General features: G+C 54.0%; 1 protein-coding gene across 8 annotated transcripts in view; it reads right to left on the reverse strand.

The window, feature by feature from the left end:
* TBL1X (transducin beta like 1 X-linked) overlaps positions 1 to 23,237 on the reverse strand; it is a 226,338-nt gene that overhangs the window by 10,205 nt on the left and 192,896 nt on the right. For 7 of the 8 annotated variants that reach the window (XM_067022995.1, XM_067022997.1, XM_067022998.1 and 4 more), the window contains 8 exons: positions 14,796 to 14,941; positions 11,371 to 11,647; positions 9,161 to 9,293; positions 8,644 to 8,785; positions 7,795 to 7,858; positions 7,578 to 7,675; positions 5,241 to 5,301; positions 635 to 756 (listed from right to left, as the gene is read on the reverse strand). In XM_067022995.1, the coding sequence (XP_066879096.1) occupies positions 635 to 756; positions 5,241 to 5,301; positions 7,578 to 7,675; positions 7,795 to 7,858; positions 8,644 to 8,785; positions 9,161 to 9,293; positions 11,371 to 11,647; positions 14,796 to 14,941 (1,043 nt within the window). The remainder of the gene's footprint in view (positions 1 to 634; positions 757 to 5,240; positions 5,302 to 7,577; positions 7,676 to 7,794; positions 7,859 to 8,643; positions 8,786 to 9,160; positions 9,294 to 11,370; positions 11,648 to 14,795; positions 14,942 to 23,237) is intronic. The other variant, XM_067022999.1, reaches the window with a different exon arrangement.

The following is a 23,237-nucleotide window of genomic DNA, read 5'->3' on the forward strand; positions in this document are numbered from 1 at the left end:
CAGCGGCCATGGCTCACGGGCCCATCCGCTCCGCGGCACGTGGGATCCTCCTGGACCGGGGCGCGAACCCACGTCCCCCGCATCGGCAGGCGGACTCTCAACCGCTGCGCCACCAGGGAAGCCCCATCTGTTCAATCTTTTATCAGTTCTTCAAACTGGCTCGTTTCTATGATCTCTCTTCGGGTTTACTAACCTTATTTCTGCCATCTCTCCACCATCCATTAAGATTGTCACTTCAGCCATTCTAGCTCTCAATTCTGAGATTTCCACTTGACTGTTTTAAGAACAGTTTTCCTTCCTCTGCTGGCCTTCCCCATCTATTAACTCATTGCAAACAGCCTTTCCTTTATTTCCTCAGATAGTCTAATAACAGCTACTTTAAAGTCTTCCCTGCCAAGTCCCACATCTGGCCCATCTCCGGTCCCTCTTTTTGGGTTCACACCGCCCGCCCAGACGGCTAACTGGGTTAGCCCCTCACCTGCGACAGCTGCAATGGCCCGAGGAGCGGTGGGCTGCCGAGGAACTGGCGTGCGGCCGCGGTGCCCGTGCGCCCCAGGCAGAGAGGAGGGGCCTGCTCCCACCGACCGGCACGTTCGCGTGAACCTGCGCCCCGCGCGCGAGGCCGCGCACTTACCGTGTGTCCCTGGAACGTCTTGACAGGGCGCTCGCAGCCGAGCCTGCACACGTGGATGCACATGTCTGTGCTGCACGAGGCAAAGGCGGTGTTGTTCTGCCAGTCGACGTCGAGGGCAGGGGCTGTGAGACAGCAAATGGTCGGGGGGGACACCTGCGCTTAGCAGCCGCACACAGAGCTCGGGCGACTTAGGAGAAGTAACAGCAGAGTCAAGAAGCCTAAGGACAAGGTAAAGCAGCGGTCCCAGTGTGAACACAGCCTCTGTCCCTCACGGACCTTAAAGTCTGTCCTTCACACTCGGAGGGATGACCGGAGGCCTCCAGAGCGAGAGCCCGTGACACCTCAGGTGCCACAAGCACACAGTCTCTTGCTCCCCGGCACAGGTGAGACAGGGCGCGGGAGAAGCACGCCCCCCGCTCCCGCACCTTGCCGCCCCCAGGAGTATCGCCGCACTGGGCTGATTGGATTTGTTTTACATGGAGAGAAGAGGAAAAAGATTTCACATCCTACGTGCAAGGTATCCGCACTGAGAAAATCTCCCACAGGGAACTCCCTGGTGGTCCAGCGGTTAAGAATCTGTGCTCTCACGGCCGAGGGCCCGGGTTCGATTCCCGGCTGGGCAACTGAAATGCCACAGGCCACGTGCCACAGCCCACAACCCCCCCCCCCCCCACGCAATGAACGCATTCCACCAACTGGAGGATGCTCATCGTTGACAAGAACCCCTGAGGGGACACAAGTGACCTTATGATGAACACTGCCTCCGGCTCCTGGGCCTTTCTCAGGGGCAGGTGGCTCCAAGACCTCTGTGAGGTTTGGGGGATGGTGACGGCCCTCTTCCCTTCTCCCAACCTCCCCGGGAGACTACTCAGCACCTTTGCTCTCTCCACACACTCCCTTGCTTCTGGGCAAACAGACGTTTCAGTCCTGCAAGCCCCTGGTGAGATCTTCATCGACAGACGGATCCCGAACCGCGTCCCACGTGTGTTTCTTACAGGCAGGTCAGCACTGACCTGGGAGAAGAATCCAGCTTCCTCAGGATACGCTAACTGGCACTGCCCCTCCCGTGCTCAGCCTTCAAGTAAGAGGTGCACCCGTGCACACACGCCAGCCTTCCACAGCTGCAGGGCCGGATCCCCTGGGCTCCCCTGTCCAGCTCTGGCCCCACACAGAGGCTACGGGTGGGGGGGATCCGGCCGGGAGGCAGCACTGGCTTCTTCAACAACCCACGGCGGCGTCTCTGTGTGTCACACCCCCTGCAGAGCGGTTCAGCACGGGCCCACGGTTTGTGCTGCATTTCCCACGTGTGCCCAGTGGAACAAAGGAACCGGATCCACTCGGTCACAAGGATGTTCCTGGGAGCCAGAGAGCAAAGAGCAAAGCCACAGCCGCTCCTGTTTACGACACTGCGTGAGCCAAATCACGAATTCCTGGGCCAGCCTCTGCAGTGGGGCGTGCAATTAATACGCCTGGAAGAGTGACAATCTGGCGGGCGTGTCGGGGGACGGTGGCCAGCACCTGGCCGTAAGAACTGACGTGCGCCGAACCCCTGCCAGCTCAACGGGGGATGCTGTGTGCTCAGGTGTCCGGCCCCGCTCTGCGTCGATGGTGCTGCCAGGACCCTGCCCTCCCCGCGGGAGCTCACCATCCAGTGTGGGTGGGGACAGGTAACAGGGCTAAGCTATCCTGGGGGTCTGTGTGGCCTTCCGGCCCCCACTTGGCCAATGATGTTTGACCGTCAGCAGCACTCTAGGTACAGCCAACCATTACTTCGCTTTTTTAAAAAAAACTTCCAATTTTGAAATGCTTACAGAATCGCAGGACGCTGCCAAGATGGAATAGAGAGGCCCCAGGTCGCACCCGTCCCCCACTGGGGGCATTTGACGCCCCTAAGGTACAACGCCCAGACCCAGGAGGTGAACGGGCGCCACGCGTGGGCAGTGCTGCACGGTTTGATCACGTGCGCAGGCCTGTGTAACGACCGCCGCGGCCAAGATCCAGAACCCTGTTCCCTCACCACGAGGACCCCCCATGCCACACTATCAGCACGCCGAGCCCTCCCTGGACCACCCCTCGACTCCGGCTCCACATGTAAAATTCCCTCGTTTTGAGAATGTCATGTACGTGGCATCATCCAGCACGTGACCCTTGGAGACCGGCTTTCTCCACGCGGCGGAACCCCCCGAGGACCCCCCCGAGCCGTCGTGTGTTCTCAACAGCGTGCCGCTAACCTGTTCCTCGCCACTGCGGAGCGGTGGGGCACCGTGGGGCTCTGAGCCAACGCTTCCCGCTGGCGCGCCCCGCCAGGCCTCCGGGGCAAGGCGGTCCCACGGGCCGACCCCTCACCTGCTAGGGAAAGGGCCCCTACCGCTCTCCCGGCCTGCGCGCCACCCTGAAAGACAGCACCCTTTCTTTTCTTCCATCGTGGACAGTCTCTACCACACCACTTGACACTACAAAGGGCGAGCAAATAACGCACGGAGCTTCCTGACCCAGCAGTGGGATACGGGTCGACCTCACGGGCAGCAGGACCGCAGGTGAGAAGCCCCCTCGGGACACCAGAGACGTGTGGCCTGTGGGACGGAGAGCCCTTCCACGGACCTTGGGAATGCTCTGGGAACACTACATTCCACTGGAAGCCTTGGCACACGAATTCTTAAGATAAACCTGTTAGACGAGCCTTACTGACGGCTATTTTGGGCAAATCATTCTCTGAGAAACAGAAGCCAGAGCTCCCCTCATTACAGATATTCCCCCATCACACGGGCACAGCAGTCAGCACGCCTGGTGTTCCACGCCTCTGCCCCGCCACGGCCCCCCTCCTCGCAACAGAGGGAGGGGCGGTCTTGGGATTTATGCCAATGGAAATCCACCAGACTCACTTGCTTTGCTCTGCAGAGTCTACAGCATAGACGCCTGACATGGAGAGGACACACAGGCAGACACACACACACACACACACACACACACACACACACACACACACACACAGAGGCTGGGATGCCAAGCTGCCTGCTCTTGGAGCCTGGTCCATTTCCTCGTGGGGAAATATATTCTATCAAATGTTCACCAACTTCCACATCACCAATGGTATCAGATTAGAGCAGTCAGAAAACTCAGTGGCGCCCCAGCAGGCGTCTCCGGTGTGGTCCCGAGGACAGCCGTGGAAGAGGTGGGCTGCCTCTCCAGGGTAGCGGGGTGCAGACCGGCGCCTCCCGGCTCTGCCTCCGGCAGGAGGGAACAGAGCGCCACGCGGAGCAACAGACGCTGGCGTCCACGCCTCTGTCACAGGCGTGTCAAGGCCTTGTCAGGACCTTTGCTCACAGTCTGCTTCCAGCAGGCCCGTGTCCCCTGCGTGGAGCCCCCCCTCCCCGGGCACGGTGGAGACGCACCGTCTTGGGGAGTCCTCGGGGCCAGTCCTCTGGCTCAGAGCATCACCAGGCACGCAGACACGTGCAGCAGGAAAGACCCTCTGATCCCCTCCTGACACTGGCTCGGGGCCGCCTGACACAGCACACGTTCACCCCGCGCACTCAGCGATTCCCTCTCGATGCAGCAGACGCCTCCCGCGAAGGGAAGCAGCGTCGACTCCCTGCTGCCAGCTTCAGGCCGGCTTCTCCTAAGCGTTCATTCGTTTCCACCTCTGTCCTAAGGTAAGAGACCACGTCTAACAACAGCACGGAGTCACACGGAACGTGAAGCATCAGGTGGGAACCTGGGAACCTGGACTCCCCAGAGCCCTGGCTGCCCCCGTGGCCTGGCGAGGACCCAACACACACAGAGACGTGTGTGGTCGAGAACAGCAGCTACACAGATCCGTGCAGGCAAGACCACCGCGGGCCTGACACCGCTCCCTGTAGGAAGGCTTGGCGGCAAGGATGGCGTCGGCCCGAGTCTGGGAATTCGGATTTCCCACCATATGCCCTAACTGGTAAGAACAGCTTCTGTGCCTCCACCGCCTGTGCAAACGACGTGGTTTATACTGAATCCCACGCTCCTCCTGGAAGTGAAGAATTCGGGTGCAGGCGGGCAGAGGGCGCCTACTAACCAGAAGTGCTGGGCACCAGGCTCCGCCGACATCTCGCGACCTTTCGCACGCACGATCACCGCTTGCTTCCGGGGGAAGCCAGCATGTCCTACGCGACTCCATCAGGAGACAACCTTTGGAAGGTCTGGATCTGGCCCCACGTGCCTTTGCCCTCTGCTGACCTTGCTTTGTATCCTTTCACTGTGATACGTCTGAGCTATGAATTCAACTGCACGCCCTGGGAGTCCTCCCGGGTGAACAGCTGAAGCTGGGCGAGGCCTTAGGGACGCCCCCGACACAGCGCCCTCGCGGAGGCAGCAGAAAGGAGCCCACGCCAGTTCTGGGGCTGGTTCGCAGCTTTGTCTTTAAACTTTTGAGCAAACGGGCGCTGACGGTATCTGTATGTCGGAGACCTCGAGAGCAGTGCTTCCTGTGAGAAGGGTTTCCTCCCTACCAGCTATATTCCGTGCATGCCATCCTCGAAGCATTCACCGTTACTCTAAGGGACACTTCCTAGGACTCTGAATTACTATTTTTGAATGACAAAGAATAAAAAGGGAAATTTTAAAAAATACTCACCAGAATGAAACGGAAACTGCTGTTTGGCCTCTCCTGTGTGGGCATCCCAAATTATCGTTGTCTGCGCTCCGCCAAAAAAAAAAAAAAGTTAGTTACTATTCTTGCAAAGTTTTCTCTAGAAAAATCTATGATACAAGAAAATGCAGTGAGGCCCTCTTTTTTCTAAAGCAGCACTGTCCAATAAACAGTATATCAAAAGCATGCAAGTCACACAGGAAGTTTAAAATTTCCAGTCACCATACTAAAAAATTAAAAAAGAAACCAGTAAAACTAATTTTCACAATAAAGTTTATTTCACTCCAGCATGGCGAAAATCTTATCATTTCAACATAAGATCAATATACTCATATCAACAAGATATCTGGCATTGTCTTTTTCAGCCGAGTCTTTGGAATGCAGGGTGTGTCTCACACACTTAACCATCCAGATGGCCACACCCGTGACGTTGGCCGCACGCGAGGCGGCGGTTACTCCACCAGACGCTGCAGCTGTAACTGATACTGGCCAGACTACCAGTTTTGGTGGGAAATCCCCCTTATCCCCAAACATGAAAAACTATTGAAAAAACTGTAACGATAAACACCTTTTTGGCACTTTTCCCAATGAAAAGCTGCAGAAATGGGTATTTCTGAAAATTCCCCTGCCCGTCACTCCATGAATTGGGATCACTAGACAGAGTAGAGAATTGGGTTACACTGGGGGCTGGCACTGATTTACTGGTCTATATATAAGGAGGAAAAAAAAAAAAAAAGATCTCCTACCCAGAAAACAAGGTAAATCACAAATGCTTACGAACGTACTAATGTTGGGAGACACTTAGGGAAGAAGCCATCTGGCAGCTCAGTGAAGACCACTGGAATTAGCTCTTCATCAACTGGAATTTCCAACTGAATTGGAACCTTTACACCTCCCTGTCAATGACGTTTAATAAAGATTTTACTTTAAGAAGAACTAGCTCTATTTCGTATCAACAGGAGTAATTATCAGAGGAAATACTCAGAGCAATGAGTATCTCTGAAACTTCCGGCCAGGTCTAGACCAATTAACAATTTTTTTGGGGGGCGCGGGGGGCACGTCGCAGAGCTTATATAGGATCTTAGTTCCCCAACCAGGAACTGAACCCAGGCCCTTGGCAGCGAAAGTGTGGAATCCTAACCACTGGGCTGCCAGGGAATTCCCAACAACTTTTTGTTTGATGGAGTATAACTTTTTTTTCTTAATTGAGCCACTCACAAATCTGGCAAGGCAGAGAACACATAAACCCTTCCACAATTCTGATACAATTTCACATACTACATCAATAACTGTAACAACTTGTTGATGTTTTTAACGTTAAATATACACTGGGCAAAGGAAAGTATTCCTTACACAAAAGCTTTCAAGAAACTGAAATACATTTTAGCCACTTTGGGATATCAAAGCCAACATCCCTAAATTACATTTCCTCCCTGAGAATGTATCACTTCACAGAACATGACTGCTACTCCTGCCATGGCTGACTGACGAACCATGGCAGACAGTGTGTGACTCAGAGGCCACTAGGACTCCACATGTGCATTTCCACTAACCATCCAGCGCATCCACCGCCTGGTAGAAAGAGAAGACAGTCAGGGAGAAAACCCAAAATGACTATAAAAAACGGCCTCAGGAGCAGGAAGCAGCTGAAGGCGCAAAGAATTCTCTGGAAGAGTGTGAAAGTGAAAGGGCAGTTGTTATTGGCATCCAGGGCCTGAGCTCCAAGGTGCCTTTATACCCACGTGTCTCGAAGCAAATCAGTGAAGTTCTCTGGGGCTCCATTGCTCCCTCTGTGAAAAGGGCCGCATCGTCCGGGGGAGCCCCGCCCCTCGCATGGGTGTCTACCTCACTCCTGCTCTCAGGGAAGCCCGCGGCCTACGGCGCCAGGCAACAAGTCGTCAGATTAGGAAACCAAAAGCCCGGGGAGGGAAAGCCGTTTGTGTTCCTAAAATCACCCTGCGGGGGGTGTGTGTGAGTTTGCGCAGAGGACACCCCACACCAGGGGCTTCTTCAAGCAGTGGACAGACGCAATTTGGGGATTTTCCTCTTCCTCTCAGTGAACTATGAACCTCGAAGTAAAAGGCGTGACGGGCCGGGGCAGAGCTTTGATCAAGGCCTGCAGAGTAGTCTACAGTACGTTAAGACACGGTGCGCCCTAAATGAACACCGAGATCAAAACCACGGGAAAAAACAAAACAGATCCTTCTGATTTCTTAACGAGAGGCAGAATTCTCAGAATTCATAGAAAGCATGAGGTTATCTGAGATGAAACATAAATAAGCATCTAGAGATCACAGCAACGTATCTTAAGCAAACACTCACTTTGTCTACTCCAGCACTCAAAATGTAATTCCCCTTCTTGTTCCATTTCAAGGCAAAGATGGGGCCTTTGTGTTGGCCTAAGGTGCTGGCCAGGTTACCTGGTACGTAAAACACAAACACAGCAAGCAGGGTGACTCCTGAGCCTCAGTCTGTTCACCGGATGAGGACACGCCAAGCACCTCCTCTCCGACCCCAACACAAGGGAGTCAGGACTTACCATCTTCCGTCCATATTCTTGCAAAACCATCATAGGAACCTGTAGCCAACAGTGTGCCGTCACTCTGCAGGCCAGAGAGAAACACAGACCAACAGAAACAGCTTAGCAGAGGCAGCACTGGGAAAGAGCCCCTCACATTATCCCCGGGCTGGAGCAGCCGACGGCAACAACAGGTTCCCAGTCACGAGACTCAGCAGTCACGCTGGCCTACTTTAGCTCGCGCCGTCCTTCCATTAAAGCGTGAGACGCAACGGGCTCCCCGCGTACAACCAGCAAGGAGGCGAGGGAGGGGGCAGGGAAAACACACTGCAACCCCTCACCACTGACGACGTCCATAAAAATACTGTACGGAAAGTCATCGTAAGACTCCTGGAGAATTAGGTGAGCTCTTAAAAATATGTGCAAACGGAGAAGAGTGGTGAAATGACAGATAGGCATAATCATGATAAAGGGCAAGAAAATCAAAAGATGCTCCAATCAAAAAGAAAAAAAAAAAAGTCAGAGAGCTCTGTGTCTCTCACACAGTAAATGCACGTAACACAGGTGCTGAAGCGTCAGGGTGGAAAGCCATCCTTCCTTCGTGACAACTCACAGAGCGCCAGCGGAACGGATTCCCCGATAAAACCACCAGACTCCATCCTGCCAACGTGTGGCTACTGAATACCCAGCTAGAGGCCCGCCGACACGGAGGGCCTCGGGAGGATCGCTCAGAAACGGGGGCCAGCCCCCCAGGGTGGGCTGACCAACAATACTGCCCCCTTCCTGCATCTGCCCGGCTCCGTCAGCATCACGGCGGCCCTCGCTGCGGTTTACAGCTGTTAAAGTGTCTGGCCGGTGGCGGAGGCTTACGTTCCAGTCCAGCGAGGTCACGTCCTTGTTACTGGGGACGTCATGCCCCCCCTCCCGTATACAGTGCCTCAGCACGAGCTGCGTGGAGCCCCCGTTGCTGTTTTCATTGAGGTTCCATATCCTTGCGGTTGAATCTCCAGATCTGCGCAAGGAACACACACAGCATTCAGCTTCCGGTCCCAGGGCCAGCAACGCTCATCACTACTTGCTGTCTGGCTAGGTCGGCCGTCCTCGGCACGGGGTCCTCCGTCTTTTCGACACCGCTGACTCACAGTGCGTTTCTCTTCCCGACCTTTTTTGCACTTAGTAATTTGACACGTCTGTGCACTGCTCCCCACCCCGCTGAGAAACCAGCTGGACCGGGCACTTCTGCACAGCCTGAGGTACTCGGGGCGCCCCAAGCCCTGGTCTGCACTCCCTGGGAAGACGCCACCGACGCGGTGCGGAGGCGGCGCGTGTCCTGTGTGGGAGAACTCGGACACCCGGACCCGGGGCAGCCCCAGCCGGACACCCTTACCCGGAGGCCAGGAGATCACTGACAGGGTTCCAGGCACAGATGAACACCTCAGACTCGTGGCCCCGAAGGACTGTGGCTTTGTTGGGTGGGATCTCCACGTCTCCGTCTATTTCCATTGGTTTCGAATGATTATCTGTCACGGGAAACAGGAAAAGACACAGGTCTGACGGGTACCAAGGAAACGCATCCTCAGGGCACGTGGGGTTTACAAACTACCTCCCTCCTCTGCTGTCACCTGTGACGATTACAACCGAATCATGGGTTTTGTGTAATTTACTAGATATGTGACGGTTCTTTACAGTCTCCAAATGTGACAGAGGAATAAAAACTGGTATTTATTCTTTATAACTAGGGCGAGGCTAATTTCTAACAACAGCCGGAACAAGACCGCACAGAAAAGATAACAGCCAGCGGGCTCTTGAGCAAAGCCGGAAGGTTCCTCCTCTTGACGGGACAACAGATCTTACCTGGAAGCACCCTTGTGAGGTGCTTACCTATGAAGCTCCTTATCTGTGAAGCTAGCACGGGGGCACGCCGTCATTCTGCCAGAAGGCTCGCCACCCTCCACCCCGCTGCCTTCAAACACCCGCAGAGTCTTGGGACTCGGATGCTATCTCCTCACTGGACTCATCTGCGTACCATGCTTTTCAAGCCAACCACCAGGCTTCTGAACCCAAGCAGTCCTCCCTCCAGATGACCCATAGGGTCCAGGCTCTGGAAGGGCGACAAGCCATGCTAAGTGCCACCCAGAAGAGATTCACCCTGGATAGTGGCCGTTTTCCCCCTACGTGGCACAAGGAAAAAGACTCTTGAAGATCAGAATGAAGTGTCACTTCAGAGACTACATTCAGGCCACAGCCTGCCTCGTAGCAAGACGGGAGCACAGAGCGGGTGGGACTAGAGTTTGTAGGAACAAAGCGAGAGTCGGAAACCACCGGACGGTGTACGTGGGGTGGGGTGCCGGCCAGCCCTCAGGTGAAAAGTAACGCCCGGGGGCTCCTGGAACAAAGGCTACCTGCCTGCCAGCCGCCAGCATTCCTCAAGGCCTGCAACGGTCTCCACGCGGCCACACTCCCTTAGAGGTTCAGATTTAAAACACATGGTGCAATTTACGAGTTTGCCAAATTTCTGTCTCGGCAGACATACAGGTTTCTCAGAGCTCACCAATTACGATCACTGCCTGGGGCGGAAGACCAAGAAGACAAGGACACGCACCTCCTTCCTGTTTTATTTTTGGCGCCTTGAGGGATGTACCCCGCGGGAGTGGGCAGCCCATACATGATCTGTGGGCGCAAGCCACCTGTTTTTTCTTCTTCTTTCCCTGCCCCGTCATTTTGGACCTTGTTAACAGTGATCACGGGGCCTGCCGGCGGGAGGTCTTTTCATCTGACGCTAGACAGATGGGCTTTAAGCCACCCCGCTGTACCATAACCCGCGCCGCAGCCTGCCCCGGCTTCCCGCGCAGAGCTGGAGCTGCATCTCGACTCTAGCGGGAGAGGACCTGTGCCGGGGGGCGGGGGTGCGGTGCGGGGGGGAGAGATGAGCTGCCCCCGCGCGGGCGGCACGGCTACTCAGAGGGAAATGATTTTCAAAGGAGAAAGAGCACACACACACACACACACACACACACACACACACACACACACGCATGTGCGCAACGCGCACGCACACACACTCTGAGCTCAGACCTTGAAGCCGTCTCTGAGTTGATAAGCCGCGTGTCAAAGTGCCGGCAGGTTCCCTGGGTAAAGATCCACACTCTCCGACTTATCTGCCAGACACTTTAGGGCCATTACCTAACGGGGACCCTGCTGCAACCACCAAATAAGACGGCACGTGCTGTGTGGGCCGGGTGCCCTGTCAGTGACCGGGAGCTCCGAGCGTCAGGCCGGAGTTTGTCTGCGAGGCCGGAGGACGGCGCGGGGCCTCCGTTTTTGTGCGGGACAGTAATCACAGGTGGAACAAATGGGTCCTCAGAGCAGCACAGCCTCCTAAAGCCGAGGACGTGTAAGTAAAGAACGTTGTGTCCAAGGATCTCAGGGAAAAACCAGAGCACGAAGGCCTCCTAGCCACAGAGTAAGCAAACGCTAGACGTGGACTCACACGCACCGCCCGGCAGGCGGGCCCGGAAGCAGCCCGCGCGACTTGCGCAGACTCAGAGAAGAGAGGGAAGCGGCCGCGAGCGCGCAGCTCTGGAGCCCCGCACTCACTTATTGCGTGTGCTCCGTTCTCTTCACCGTTCACCGTGGCCTCGCCGTTCTTTGGTGGATTCTGCTGGGAAACGGCCGCCGGGGCTGCCGCCGCCGCTGCTGCCGCCGCCGCCGGGGCCGCCGCCGCCGTCGCCGCCGCTGGGGCCGCCGCGCCGGCCTGTTGCTGCTGCGCCAGCTTCTCCCGGAAGGCCTGCTGCCGCGTCTGCACCACGTCGGGCATCACCGCGTCAATCAGGGACAGCGACTCTATGGGGCGGCCGTCAAACACCGTGCCGTCCTGCGGGCAGAGCCAGGCGCACACATCAGCTCCCGGCGAGACGCTGCGCGTCGGGGACAGACACGCCGGCTCCCGGGGGCCGCGGGGACGCCGAGGAGGCCGTGGCGGACCGGGCCGCGGCGGACCGGGCGTCCTGAGCCAGGGGAAGGGATCACAGAGTGGGCGGGCGGGTAGGGGCCGGCAAGAGCGAGCGTCCGCGGAGGGCCCGGCGCGCCTGCTGCTGCCGGAGGGCACCCAACACTCGGTAAATACCACCCTGAACCCGGACACTTCCTGTCATGACGACAGGGCTACCCCTGACGCACTGGTCCTCAACAGGGGGGTGATTTTGCCCCCTCGGGGGACACGTGGTCAAGTCTGGGGGCATTTCTGGTTGTCACGACTGTGGAGGTGCTCCTGGCATCTCGTGGGCGGAGGCCAGGGACGCCGCTCCACACCCCTCGGGGCCCAGGACGCCCCGTAGCAAGGAATGATCTGGCTCCCAAGTGTCCAGAGCGCCGAGGGTGGGAAACCCCGCGCAGGCGCTCTGACAAGCGTGGAGCCCCTCCCCTTTGCTGTGACGGACGGATCCTCGGAGACGGCAGGCCCAAGTCAGACATCCTCGCACCACTCACCAGCTGATTCCTAGTGCGTGTGTCCGTCTGACGTAACAAAACACACACACCTGCCACCATCCGACATGACCTCCTGGGATCAGGGCACAGACTAACACAGCCGTGATATTCTAACAACGGCACTGTTTAGTTGCAATTCCTGTTTTCCGAACTTCCTTTGAGTCTCTGGCCTCCACAGATAATGAAAACATTTCCATACACACTTAGCAACACAGGAGAGAGTTCTTTCCTTAGAAAGCGCTCCAAATATTAGTCACATGAAACTCAGAGCCTCTCAGTGTGTCTACTGGACGTGCAAACACGTTTTGGCCTGTTTTCTCATAAATTGGGAAGAACTGAAGGACCTAAGTTTCAGTAACACAGTGTGTGAATGAAACATCACCCCAGCTGACTACAGGTTACTATACAATATTTGAAAATAAGGGAAACAATATAAAATAATACAGAACATGGGAAAAAGCAGCCAAGTCACCTCATCAGCTGCCCGGGTTCCGGCCACGGAGGGGCCAGTGCTGACCGACTGGTCAGCCGGCTTCTACGTCACCTTCCTTCTTCCTATATTCAAGCCCCAAATGGATGATGATTGTGCAAAAGGTTGTAACTGCCCAGGGTGACAACAAGCCTTCTACTCTAAGCTCTAAAAGCAGCGCACTGTCTCGCTTTTTACTACCCGAAACCTAAGTGACAAATGAGATGACCTTTCGTTCTCCTCGGGACACAGTGGACTTTGAATTGCCAAGGGAGAGAAGGTATGGGGGCTTCTCCGCAGATGAAAGACGTGGAAACTGGGGCAGGGGGGCGGGAAATCCAATCTCACTCAGCCTCACAGAATCTGAGAGCTGGTGGGGCCTCTGGGGTCCTGTAACCCTATCCCCACACTTGTCTGTTTTGTGGAAAGAGAGACGCGACGGGGCCTCAAGGTGCTGCTGGAAGACCCCAGGCACCCAACGTTAAGACAAGGGAAGAGGAGACTGCCCTCTGGAAGGCAAGAAAGAGCACGGGGCAGGCAGACACTCAGGTGTTTTCAAGGATGTGGGGTTCTGGAAAACAGCACAGGAATACACGTGACAGAACACAGCTGCATTCGTTCTGTAGCTTTAAGAGCTGAAGAGAAAGTGGAGTTAAATGCTATGCGTAAGACAGGGTACGGGTGAGAGCAGTTCAGAGGGAGAGGGGATGGAGGACACTGGAAGGGTTCAGGAAGAGGGGTCCGAGGGTGGTGTGACCTGGGAAGGGGACACCTGGTGGTAAAGAGGGGCACGTGGGCATCCAGCTGTGCAGGACGGACCGTGACAGGAGACGGGAAGTTGGGGCAGAGCAGCGTACCAGGCCGAGGTGGGAGAAGCGAGGGCAGAGAGAAGGGGAAAGGGCGAGAAGTGCGGTGAGAGTAAGAGGGGCGCAGACCGGGGTGCAAGGGAGGCCCCGGACATCACAGGAGGGAGGCCCCGGGCACCTTCACAGGACCATCCTGAGAGCAAGACAGAACAGGGGAGAGGGGGGCACTGTTTTCAACCCAAAGAGCCCGTTTAAAACCTGCTATGAAGCTGGCCCAAGTGCTCACTGCGCCCCAGCCCGTGAAGAGGGAGGGGACGCCGCGCCCCAGCCCGTGAAGAGGGAGGGGACGCCGTGCCCCAATCTATGAAGAGGAAGGGGACGCCGTGCCCCAGCCCGTGAAGAGGGAGGGGACGCCGTGCCCCAGCCCGTGAAGAGGGAGGGGACACAAACAAATTGCAGTGACTTAGATTTATAATTGTGGATACAACTGACCCCTTTCCCTGCAGCTCTTCAATGAGTAACAAAACCGTCCCTTGGAAGCCTCTCAAACACAACAGTCCTCCTCTACCCTCCGTGGTCTCTGGCTGTGCCCTCTGTCGGGTTCACACGGAACACAGATTCCAGGCAAATGTTTCCCAGGATCCCTCTTCAACCGAACTGCTCAAAATATTCCAGCGGGGAGGGCGTTTTCTGTGCACGTGCAAGGCCCACACCTGTCCTGAAGTACCCCTGACCCTTGGACAACACAGGTCTGACCTGGGAAGGTCCGCTATACGCGGATTTTTTTTTTCAACACATGTACTACTATGTTTACCGTCCGCGGTTGGTAGAATCGGTGGATGTGGAATCTGCAGATACAGGAGGGCCAACTGTGGGACCTGCGCACTATGGATCTTGGTACGTGCGGCAGGTCGCGGAACCAATCCCCAGTGCGTACCCGGGGAGGACCGTATAAAGCAGCTGCAGGTCGGCTGCGTGTTTTTCCCATCTGGCAACGCAGCGTGACAGCAGTCAACAGCTGGCGATCTGCGCCCGGATACGGAAAACAATACAACCACCTAAAGGGCCTCGGAAGGTTGCTCCTCGGGTACAACAGAAGCGCCACCCCCCACCGAAGAAAGTCTTTACCGCAAAGAGAGAAGGAACCCTGACTGACTGTGAGGGATGGTGGGCAACCGCGTGCTAAGGTGACGTGTCTTCCCAGCGCGCGCGCGCTCCGGGGTCTGCGCGGCTCGGGCCCGCCCCGGGGGTGCACGTACCTCGTTGATGCTGATCTCGGCCTCCACATACTGCAGGCCCTTCTGCAGGATGGAGATGAGGGCGGCCGGCGGCACTAGAGTCCCATTGATGTTGGACTGGCTTATGTGGCTCTCGATACCGAATGTGAACGCCGAGTGGGAAAAACCTGCAGCGAGACAGGGAGGCCAGGGTTCTGTGAAGCCCGGACCGAGGGCGGAAGGCACAGCCACTGAGACCTAAACGGCGGCACCGCCGATGTCAGACGCGCTTAATAGCAGAAGGGACGTGGCCGTAGGATGCCCGGCCTCTGATGTGGGGTGTCGTGGGCAGGACCCGGCAGACAGAGGGAGAGATGCGGACCAAGGCAGGCCTCTGCTTGCAGGGGACGGTAAAACGGCTGTAAAGGTAGAACCCTTTCCGCGTGATTAAAAGCACAACAGGCCCCTGTCTGCCCGGGTTGAAGGTTTCTGTTACAGAAATCAGACTCCAGGGCTCTCTGCCTGGGTTTGCGGGGCTCCTTCCAGAAGTTCACGCCCACGTCTGTCTGCGCCCTCCTTGCAGCGCTCACGGCAAATGAATCTCACCACCAACTGTCCGAAGAAAACGAAGGTGGTCCGGACTCAGCGGTGTAGCCTTGGGTCATTTTACCAAAAAACCGGGCGATCCCCTTGGCTAAGAGGTGCTGGGTTCCCCCATTCCTCCCCTAGCACCCCTCACCAAGTGCCTCTGCAGGAAGCTGCTGACAACACCCCGCAAGCGCGAGGTGCTTGCAGATGAGGGGTGGAGGGAGCTGCTTGGGCGAAAACGCTGGGAGGAAAGGACGGTGACTGCAGGTCGCAAACAATACCGGTTTCAACAAAGGAGGGCCCAGGGCAAGGCAAGGCAGGAGGAGCTGGGGGTCCGTGGGGGCCGGCGGTGCGGGTCCGAGGCACAGGTTGCCTTCTGCTCTGTCAGACCCTCACCTGTGTGGGTCCCGGGCAGCCCGCTCCCAAGGTGCCTCCGCCACGAGCGCCTTCCCATCAGCCCTGGCTCATCCTGCGTGCTGGCGGGCGGCGGGCGGGGGCCCCCCTGCCTCTCGAGCCGCACTCACGCTCATCAGCCCAGCGGGCCCCCCCATCCTCCATCAGTCAACAGCCTCAGCGCTTCTGCCTTTCCTCACCAAAACACAACCAGCCTTTGCAATAAACGAAACGCTCAGCAGACGGGAACGGTCCCTCACGCGACAAGAGGTCTCTCTGCATCTGCATCCCTTCCTCTCTCCACTCCCTCCGCATCACCCCACCTCCTGCTCATGGCCTCCTTATTAAGAATATATAAAATAGGCACTTGACACTTATTTCAAGAGTAGTATTGTAGCTGCTTTGGTTTTTTTTTTTTTTTGTGGTACGCGGGCCTCTCACTGCTGTGGCCTCTCCCGTTGCGGAGCACAGGCTCCGGACACGCAGGCCAAGCGGCCACGGCTCACGGGCCCAGCTGCTCCGCGGCACGTGGGATCCTCCCGGACCGGGGCACGAACCCGCATCCCCCGCATCGGCAGGCGGTCTCTCAACCGCTGCGCGACCAGGGAAGCCCTGTAGCTGCTATTAAAACTTGTATTTCTTTATACACCGTAACCCCCTAAATTAGACTGTGCAGGAGAGCAGCTCGGAGGCTCTCCCCGCACAGGGTCCCTACGCTCCCAGTCTCTGAAGGACATGGACCAACGCCCCCTGCAGTCAGCCTCCCCTTCTCCCTCTAGCTTGTTTTCTCTCCCTCTATCTTCTGTTCCCCTACCCACTGCTGCCGGAACAGAACCATCCACCCGTGTTAACCAATGACTCTGTGCCCCCGAGTCTCTGCCACCCCGTGGACACTCTTAATCTCCAAGCTTTTACCACTCATTTTCCGGCAAGGGGTAGACTAGAAAAATCTGAGGTCAATGGATGGAGCAGGACCGAGCGGGTTCTTGGCCGGACTCCCCATCGCATGGGCTCATCCCTATATACTCCGGGCCACAATGGCTTCTCTCGCAGAAGAATTCTTCCTGGGTGACAGCCCCACCCACCTGGCTCCTACCATCTCTTCCATTCGTGTCTCCACCAGCTGATGGGACAGGACCCTGGACTGAGAGCCATTTGTTATCCTCCTGGTATCTTCACAAGGTCTAGTGCAGGACTACGTCCGCCGCGGTAGTAATAAAATAACACCCGCCAGCCCTTACACGGTACGCACTCTCAGTCAGGCACTGCTCCGAGGACTTCCTCCTAACTCCGTAACCCTCTGCAGTCATTCCCTCGCTCTCTTTTCTCCCTTTCACGGATCGGGTCCTGAGATCTCCCGAGGGTAACTGAGAGACCCCAGTCACTAGCTCCAAACTCAGGCAGGAGGACACCAATCGCAGCCCACCACCAAACTCCACCTACAAGCTTCTACAGAGTATTCCACCAGAGCACAGCTTGGACTGTGACTGTCAGGGCTCCTGACAAATACATCTCAGTGACTGATGGAGCAGCTGTGGGAGAAAAGTCAAGCTTTCGGTGTATGTCTTAGTCCATTCCAGCTGCTATAACAAAACACCACACACTGGGTGGTGTCAGCAGCAGACATTTATTTCTCACAGTTCCGGAGGCTGAAGTCCAAGATCAAGGTACTGGCAAATTCAGTGTCTGGTGAGAGCCCACTTCCTGGCCCACAGACGACGTCTTTTCCCTGTAACCTCACAAGGTGGAAGGAGCAAGAGAGCTCCCTGCGGCCTCTTAGAAGGGAACCAATCCCATTCACGAGGGCCCCATCCTCATGACCTAATCACCTCCTTAAAGGATCTGCCTCCAAATATCACACTGGGGATTATGCTTCAGCATATGTGTGTGTGTGTGTGTGTGTGTGTGTGTGTGTGTGTGTGTGTGTGTGTGTGTGTTGAGAGAAGGGAAATACAAAATTCAGTCTACAGAAGTATTATTTCATTCATCTACTCACCCACTCATTTATTCCCTCAAGTAACACAGGGCCATAGAAATGTTACTTTTTTTTTGAATTTTATTTTATTAATTTTTTAATACAGCAGGTTCTTATTAGTTATCCATTTTATACATGTTAGTGTATACATGTCAGTCCCAATCTCCCAATTCATCACACCACCACCCCTGCCGCTTTCCCCCCTTGAGGTCCGTATGTTTGTTCTCTACATCTATTTCTCTATTTCTGCCCTGCAAACTGGTTCATCTGTACCTTTTTTCTAGGTTCCACATATATGTGTTAATAATATATGATATTTGTCAGAAATGCTACTTAAAGCACATGAAACACAGCAGATTCTGACTACCTTACCACCTTTAATCAAACCTAGGCACTTTGTGTCGTCCATTATCTCAATCTTCACAGCAGCTGTTCAGAGTTGGTGTTTCTGTTTTACACATGAGAAGGACAAATGCTGGAGAAATAAGATAACCTGTCCAAGGTCCATACATGTGATGAGAGGCTGAACTAGAATTTCAACTCTAGACTATGTGACTCCAGGATTCACCTTTTTAACCTTACTTACTCTAAGACCCACAGGTACAGGAACCAAAATTCTTAAATCCTCCAGGCGGATGCCAAGCCCATTCCCAGCTGGACCACCAGAGGCTCTGGATCAGCAGCAGCCACAGATACAGCGCAGGCAACTTGTAAAGAACTGGGTGCAAACCCACTTCTAAGCCAAGACTTGAATATGTCCTTGATTGCTCTCTTTATCTGGGTTGGGTGTACAGTTTGGTTGTATAACTTTCTTATCTCTCCAAGTGACACTGCTCTTCAAAGTAGGTTCCATTTCTAGAACATGCTGATGACGATACTCAGTGAAGGACTGCTGAACGAAGGGGATGGAGCAGTGAAGACGAATGGGGGGGGGTGTGGGAGTCTGAGGCTTCTGCAAAGAGGAGGGCTGAAAGCCATCTGCTAGAAGGAATGTCCCCCCACTAAAGCAAAATGAGGATAAAGCTCTATAAGGGGAACCATGACCTTGAACACTTGGGTCCGCTATTGGAGATGACAGTACATCACGACTGGAAACCAGGTTATCTTCAAACCCTTGCTGTAATGTTCCATGTCACTGCTGAAAAGAGTCCTCCTATTCGTTTCAATTTACATTAGCTGCATTTCTTTGGACAGATCTATGTGTGGCCTCCAAATCAATGGTTGCTTTCAGTCCATTTGTTTTTAAGACTTTCTTCTTGATTTCTGGCCAACCAGATTTCATCAAGGCAAGTGGGAGGGCCAGGCAGACAAAGAGTCAGGAGTCCTGGTTTCCGTCCTCGCTCAGCCACACAGAGGCTGAGTGTCTGGGCCAGGCCACTTCACTGGGCTGGGCCTCCATTTCCTTTACTACCGTGCGGGGCTAAGGAGTACCTCAAGGAGCTGAAGGGAGAATCAGAGGCAAGAGCAGCAGGGACACAGACACTTTTTCTATTTTAAATTTATTGTATTGAAGTGTAGCTGATTTACCATGTTGTGTGAATTTCTGCTGTACAGCAAAGTGGTTCCGTTGTACATATACACATTCTTTTTCATATTCTTTCCCATGATGGTTTATCACAAGGTTTTTTTTTTGTGTGTGTGTGGTACGCGGGCCTCTCACTGTTGCGGCCTCTCCCGTTGCGGAGCACAGGCTCCGGACGCGCAGGCGCAGCGGCCACGGCTCACGGGCCCAGCCGCCCCGCGGCATGTGGGATCTTCCCGGACCGGGGCACGAACCCGTGTCCCCTGCATCGACAGGCGGACTCCCAACCACTGCGCCATCAGGGAAGCCCTATCACAAGATTTTTTAAAAAAAATTTTATTGAAGGGTAATTGACTTACAATGTTGTGTTAATTTCTTCTGTACAGCAAAGTGACTCAGTTATACATATATATATTCTTTTCCATTATGATCTGTCCCAGAACATTAAATATAGTTCCCTGTACTATACCTTGTTGTTTATCCATTCTATATATGATCGTTTGCATCTGCTGACCCCAAACTCCCAGTCCATCCCTTCCCCGCCCTCCCCCCGCTTGGCAACCACAAGTCTGTTCTCTATGTCTGTGAGTCTGTTTCTGTTTTGTAGATAGGTTCATATGTGTCTTGTTTTAGATTCCACCTATAAGCGATATCCTATGGTATTTGTCTTTCTCTGTCTGACTTACTTCACTCGGTATGATCATCTCTAGGTCCATCCATGTTGCTGCAAATGGCATTATTTCATTCTTTTTTAATGGCTGGGTAGTAAGTAATCCATTGCATAGATGTACCACATCTTCTTTAGCCCATTCATCTGTCGATGGACATTTACACTGTATCCACAGATGCTTTTTCATCTAGATAGAAGACCATGAACTAGTGGAAACATCCCTTTTCCATGTTGCCTTGTCCATGCAATGAGGACAAGTGATGTCGCTAGGGTACTTCCCGGTTCTGGAATTCATTCACCGTGGAGCAGGGGGATGTCCTCAGCCTCTGTCGGGGAGGCCTGCTCGAGCACCTCCTCTTAGGTCACGGTTGCTGCCCTGTGACAAGGGGCCGTGTAATGCGCCACCTTGGAAGGCTGGCATCTGCAGCAAGGATGCCCCTGTGTTGGGGGTGGCCAGCCTCCATATGCCACCACCAGTGCCCCCCCCCCCCCAACGAGACTCCAGGGTTAATGAGCATATTCATTTTCAGTCCGCCAGTGCTATGACGTCTGTGCCTTATGCCTCTTCGGCTTTACCCCAGCTTTCAACGCATCCCTTCTTCTCCCCAAGACACTGGGAGGAACCGAGAACAGGATGTCAGTGACAGAGATGGAAATGCTCAGAATTGGCTCAATGGCAGGTGTGGAAGTTGGGAAAAAGGGGCAGGATACAGAGCTTGGTGGCACCTCGACGGAAGATTCCTGGGACGGCTCAGCGTGAGCGTCCTTGGTGTCCGCCGCTCGGGCAGCCTGGAGCGGTCACTGGAGCCCGCAGACGTGCCTCCTGCTAATAAGCGAGAGGCATCCCCGATGAACCTCTCCTCGGGAAGGTTTCTCAACTGTGGCATGACTGACACTTGGGCCAAACCATTCTTTGTTGGGCCGGGGAGTTGGAAGGGGCGCCGCCCTGTGCACTGCAGGACGTTCCGCAGCATCCTTGGTCTCTACACAGTAGATTTTTTTTTTTTTTGGCCGCACCGCGCTGCTTGCAGGATCTTAGTTCCCCAACCAGGGGATGAGCGTGGGGCCGTGGAGGTGAAAGTGCCGAGTCCTGACCACTGGACCGCCAGCGAAGTAAGTCCCTCTACACACTCGATGTGAGCAGCAAGCCTCCTCCCAGACACGACAACCCAAAAGGTCTGCAGATATTGCCTAACTGACACTCACCACGGCAGACAACCAATGACCCAGAGGAAGCAACCCCCGCCCCCCACAACGACACAATCCACAGGTCTAGTCTACTCACACTCCTGCTGCATTTCTAAACACCATGGGTGGACTGCTGCCATGGAAAAGCAAGTCACAGAATTCTGATAACACACGGTAATGGGGGATAACCAGATGAAGTGAAGATCTTTCCGAGGAGAAAAAAGGGTATCATCGTGATAAACGGGGAAAGGTTTAAAACAAGCACTACGTTTTTTATAAAGCTCAGTAAGACCTTCAAGAGTAATTAATCTGAAAAGATACACGCGCCCCAACGTTCACTACAGCACTATTCACAATAGCCGAGGCACGGAAGCAAGCAAAATGTCCATCAGTAGATGAACGGAGAGAGAAGACGTGGTGTACACACAGTGAGACACTGCTCCGCCATAAAAACTGAAATAATGCCATTTGTAGCAACATGGATGGCCCTAGAGATGATCATACTAAGTGAAGTAAATCAGACAGAGACAAATAACATGATATCACTTATATGTGGAATCTAAAAAAGCAGTACAAATGAACTTATTTGCAAAACAGAAAGAGACTCACAGATATAGAAAACAAATTTATGGTTACCAAAGAGGAAGGTGGGGAGGGCTAAATTAGGAGTATGGGATTAACAGATACATATTACTATACATAAAATAGATAACCAACAAGGATTTACTGTATAGCACAGGGAACTATAGTCAATATCTTGTAATAAGTTATCATGGAATCGAATTTTTAAAAAGAATATAGAGATATACATATCTATATAGATATATATACATATCTGTACACATATCAAATCACTTTGGTGTATACCTGAAACAAACACAATATTGTAACTCAAGTATACTTCAATAAAAAACAATAATTTTTTTTAAAAAGGTCTCGAAAAGTAAAATCCTTCCCATTTAGGGTGAAAGGTGCTACCATCTCATGAGAGGGGAAAACAGCAGGTGCATGAAGGTGCTTCATCCAAGCAGGCAATAAAGACATATTTAAAACAAACTGAGTACGTGCTTTGTTTCTTGCAAAACCACTAAACCATACCCCTTTCACAAATGGCTTCACAAACCATTCGAGCTGTGCAGGGAACCATCCTGCCCCATTAACGTTGGCCTCATTCATCAGCAAGACCTGCTAAATGATCACTCACAGCCCTCAGAAATACTGCTTATTCGGCAGAGAAGAGCAGACGTGTAATACTTGGGCATCTGTGCCACTGGTTCTGCATCTTCAGCTGGGATAAACACCAAGGGCACCCGTCCGACGCACTAAAACGCAGAACCTTTATAAAGTACTTAAGGGACTTTAGACTTGGAATACTGACAGCTCTCCAAGGCCAACGGGCACGATACGAAAATCATCTCGATCACGGGTAGGCAAGCTGAGGCCCACGCTGCCTGTGCTTGGAAATAAAGTTTTACTGGAACACAGCCATGCGCATGAGCTGATATCCTGCCTACGGCTCCTTTCACACTACGATGGCAGAGCTGAGTAGCTGCACCAGAGCTAGTATGGCCAACAAAGCCAGAGATATTTACTATCTACTCCTTTAGGGGAAAAGTGTGCCAGCTAGATTACTACAGATAGATAGATATACACGTACACACACACACGTAGATACGTGCATGTATACATATACGTGTACAGACACACACGGACTGCACAGAAGCAGATGTCATGGCCTCCCATATCTGCTCTTTCATTTCTTTCTGCTGTGGACTGAATGTCTGTCTCCCCAAAATTCGTATGTTGACGCCCACCCTCCTAAGGCGATGGTATTAGGTGGTGGGGCCTTGGGAGGCGATGAGGACATGAGGGTGGAGTTCTCAAGAACGGGATCAGTGTCCTTATATCCACACGAGCAAAAACTCTGCGTTTTCTTTGTAGGAGTAAATGTAACTTTCTTCCCAGAACGCTTCCTTGGCCTGTCAGCCGGTCCCACCGAATCTGCCGGCACCCAGGACCTCGCAGCCTCCAGAAGTGCGAGGAACAAGTGGGTGTGTTTATAAGGCGCTCAGTCTGCAGTGCTTTGTTACAGCAGCCCAAAGGCACTAAGACTCTCCTTCTGCTGTCTGATTAACAACGCTTACAACG

This window comes from Kogia breviceps, chromosome X (genome assembly GCF_026419965.1).
Source record: "Kogia breviceps isolate mKogBre1 chromosome X, mKogBre1 haplotype 1, whole genome shotgun sequence".
Taxonomy (NCBI): Eukaryota; Metazoa; Chordata; class Mammalia; order Artiodactyla; family Physeteridae; genus Kogia; species Kogia breviceps.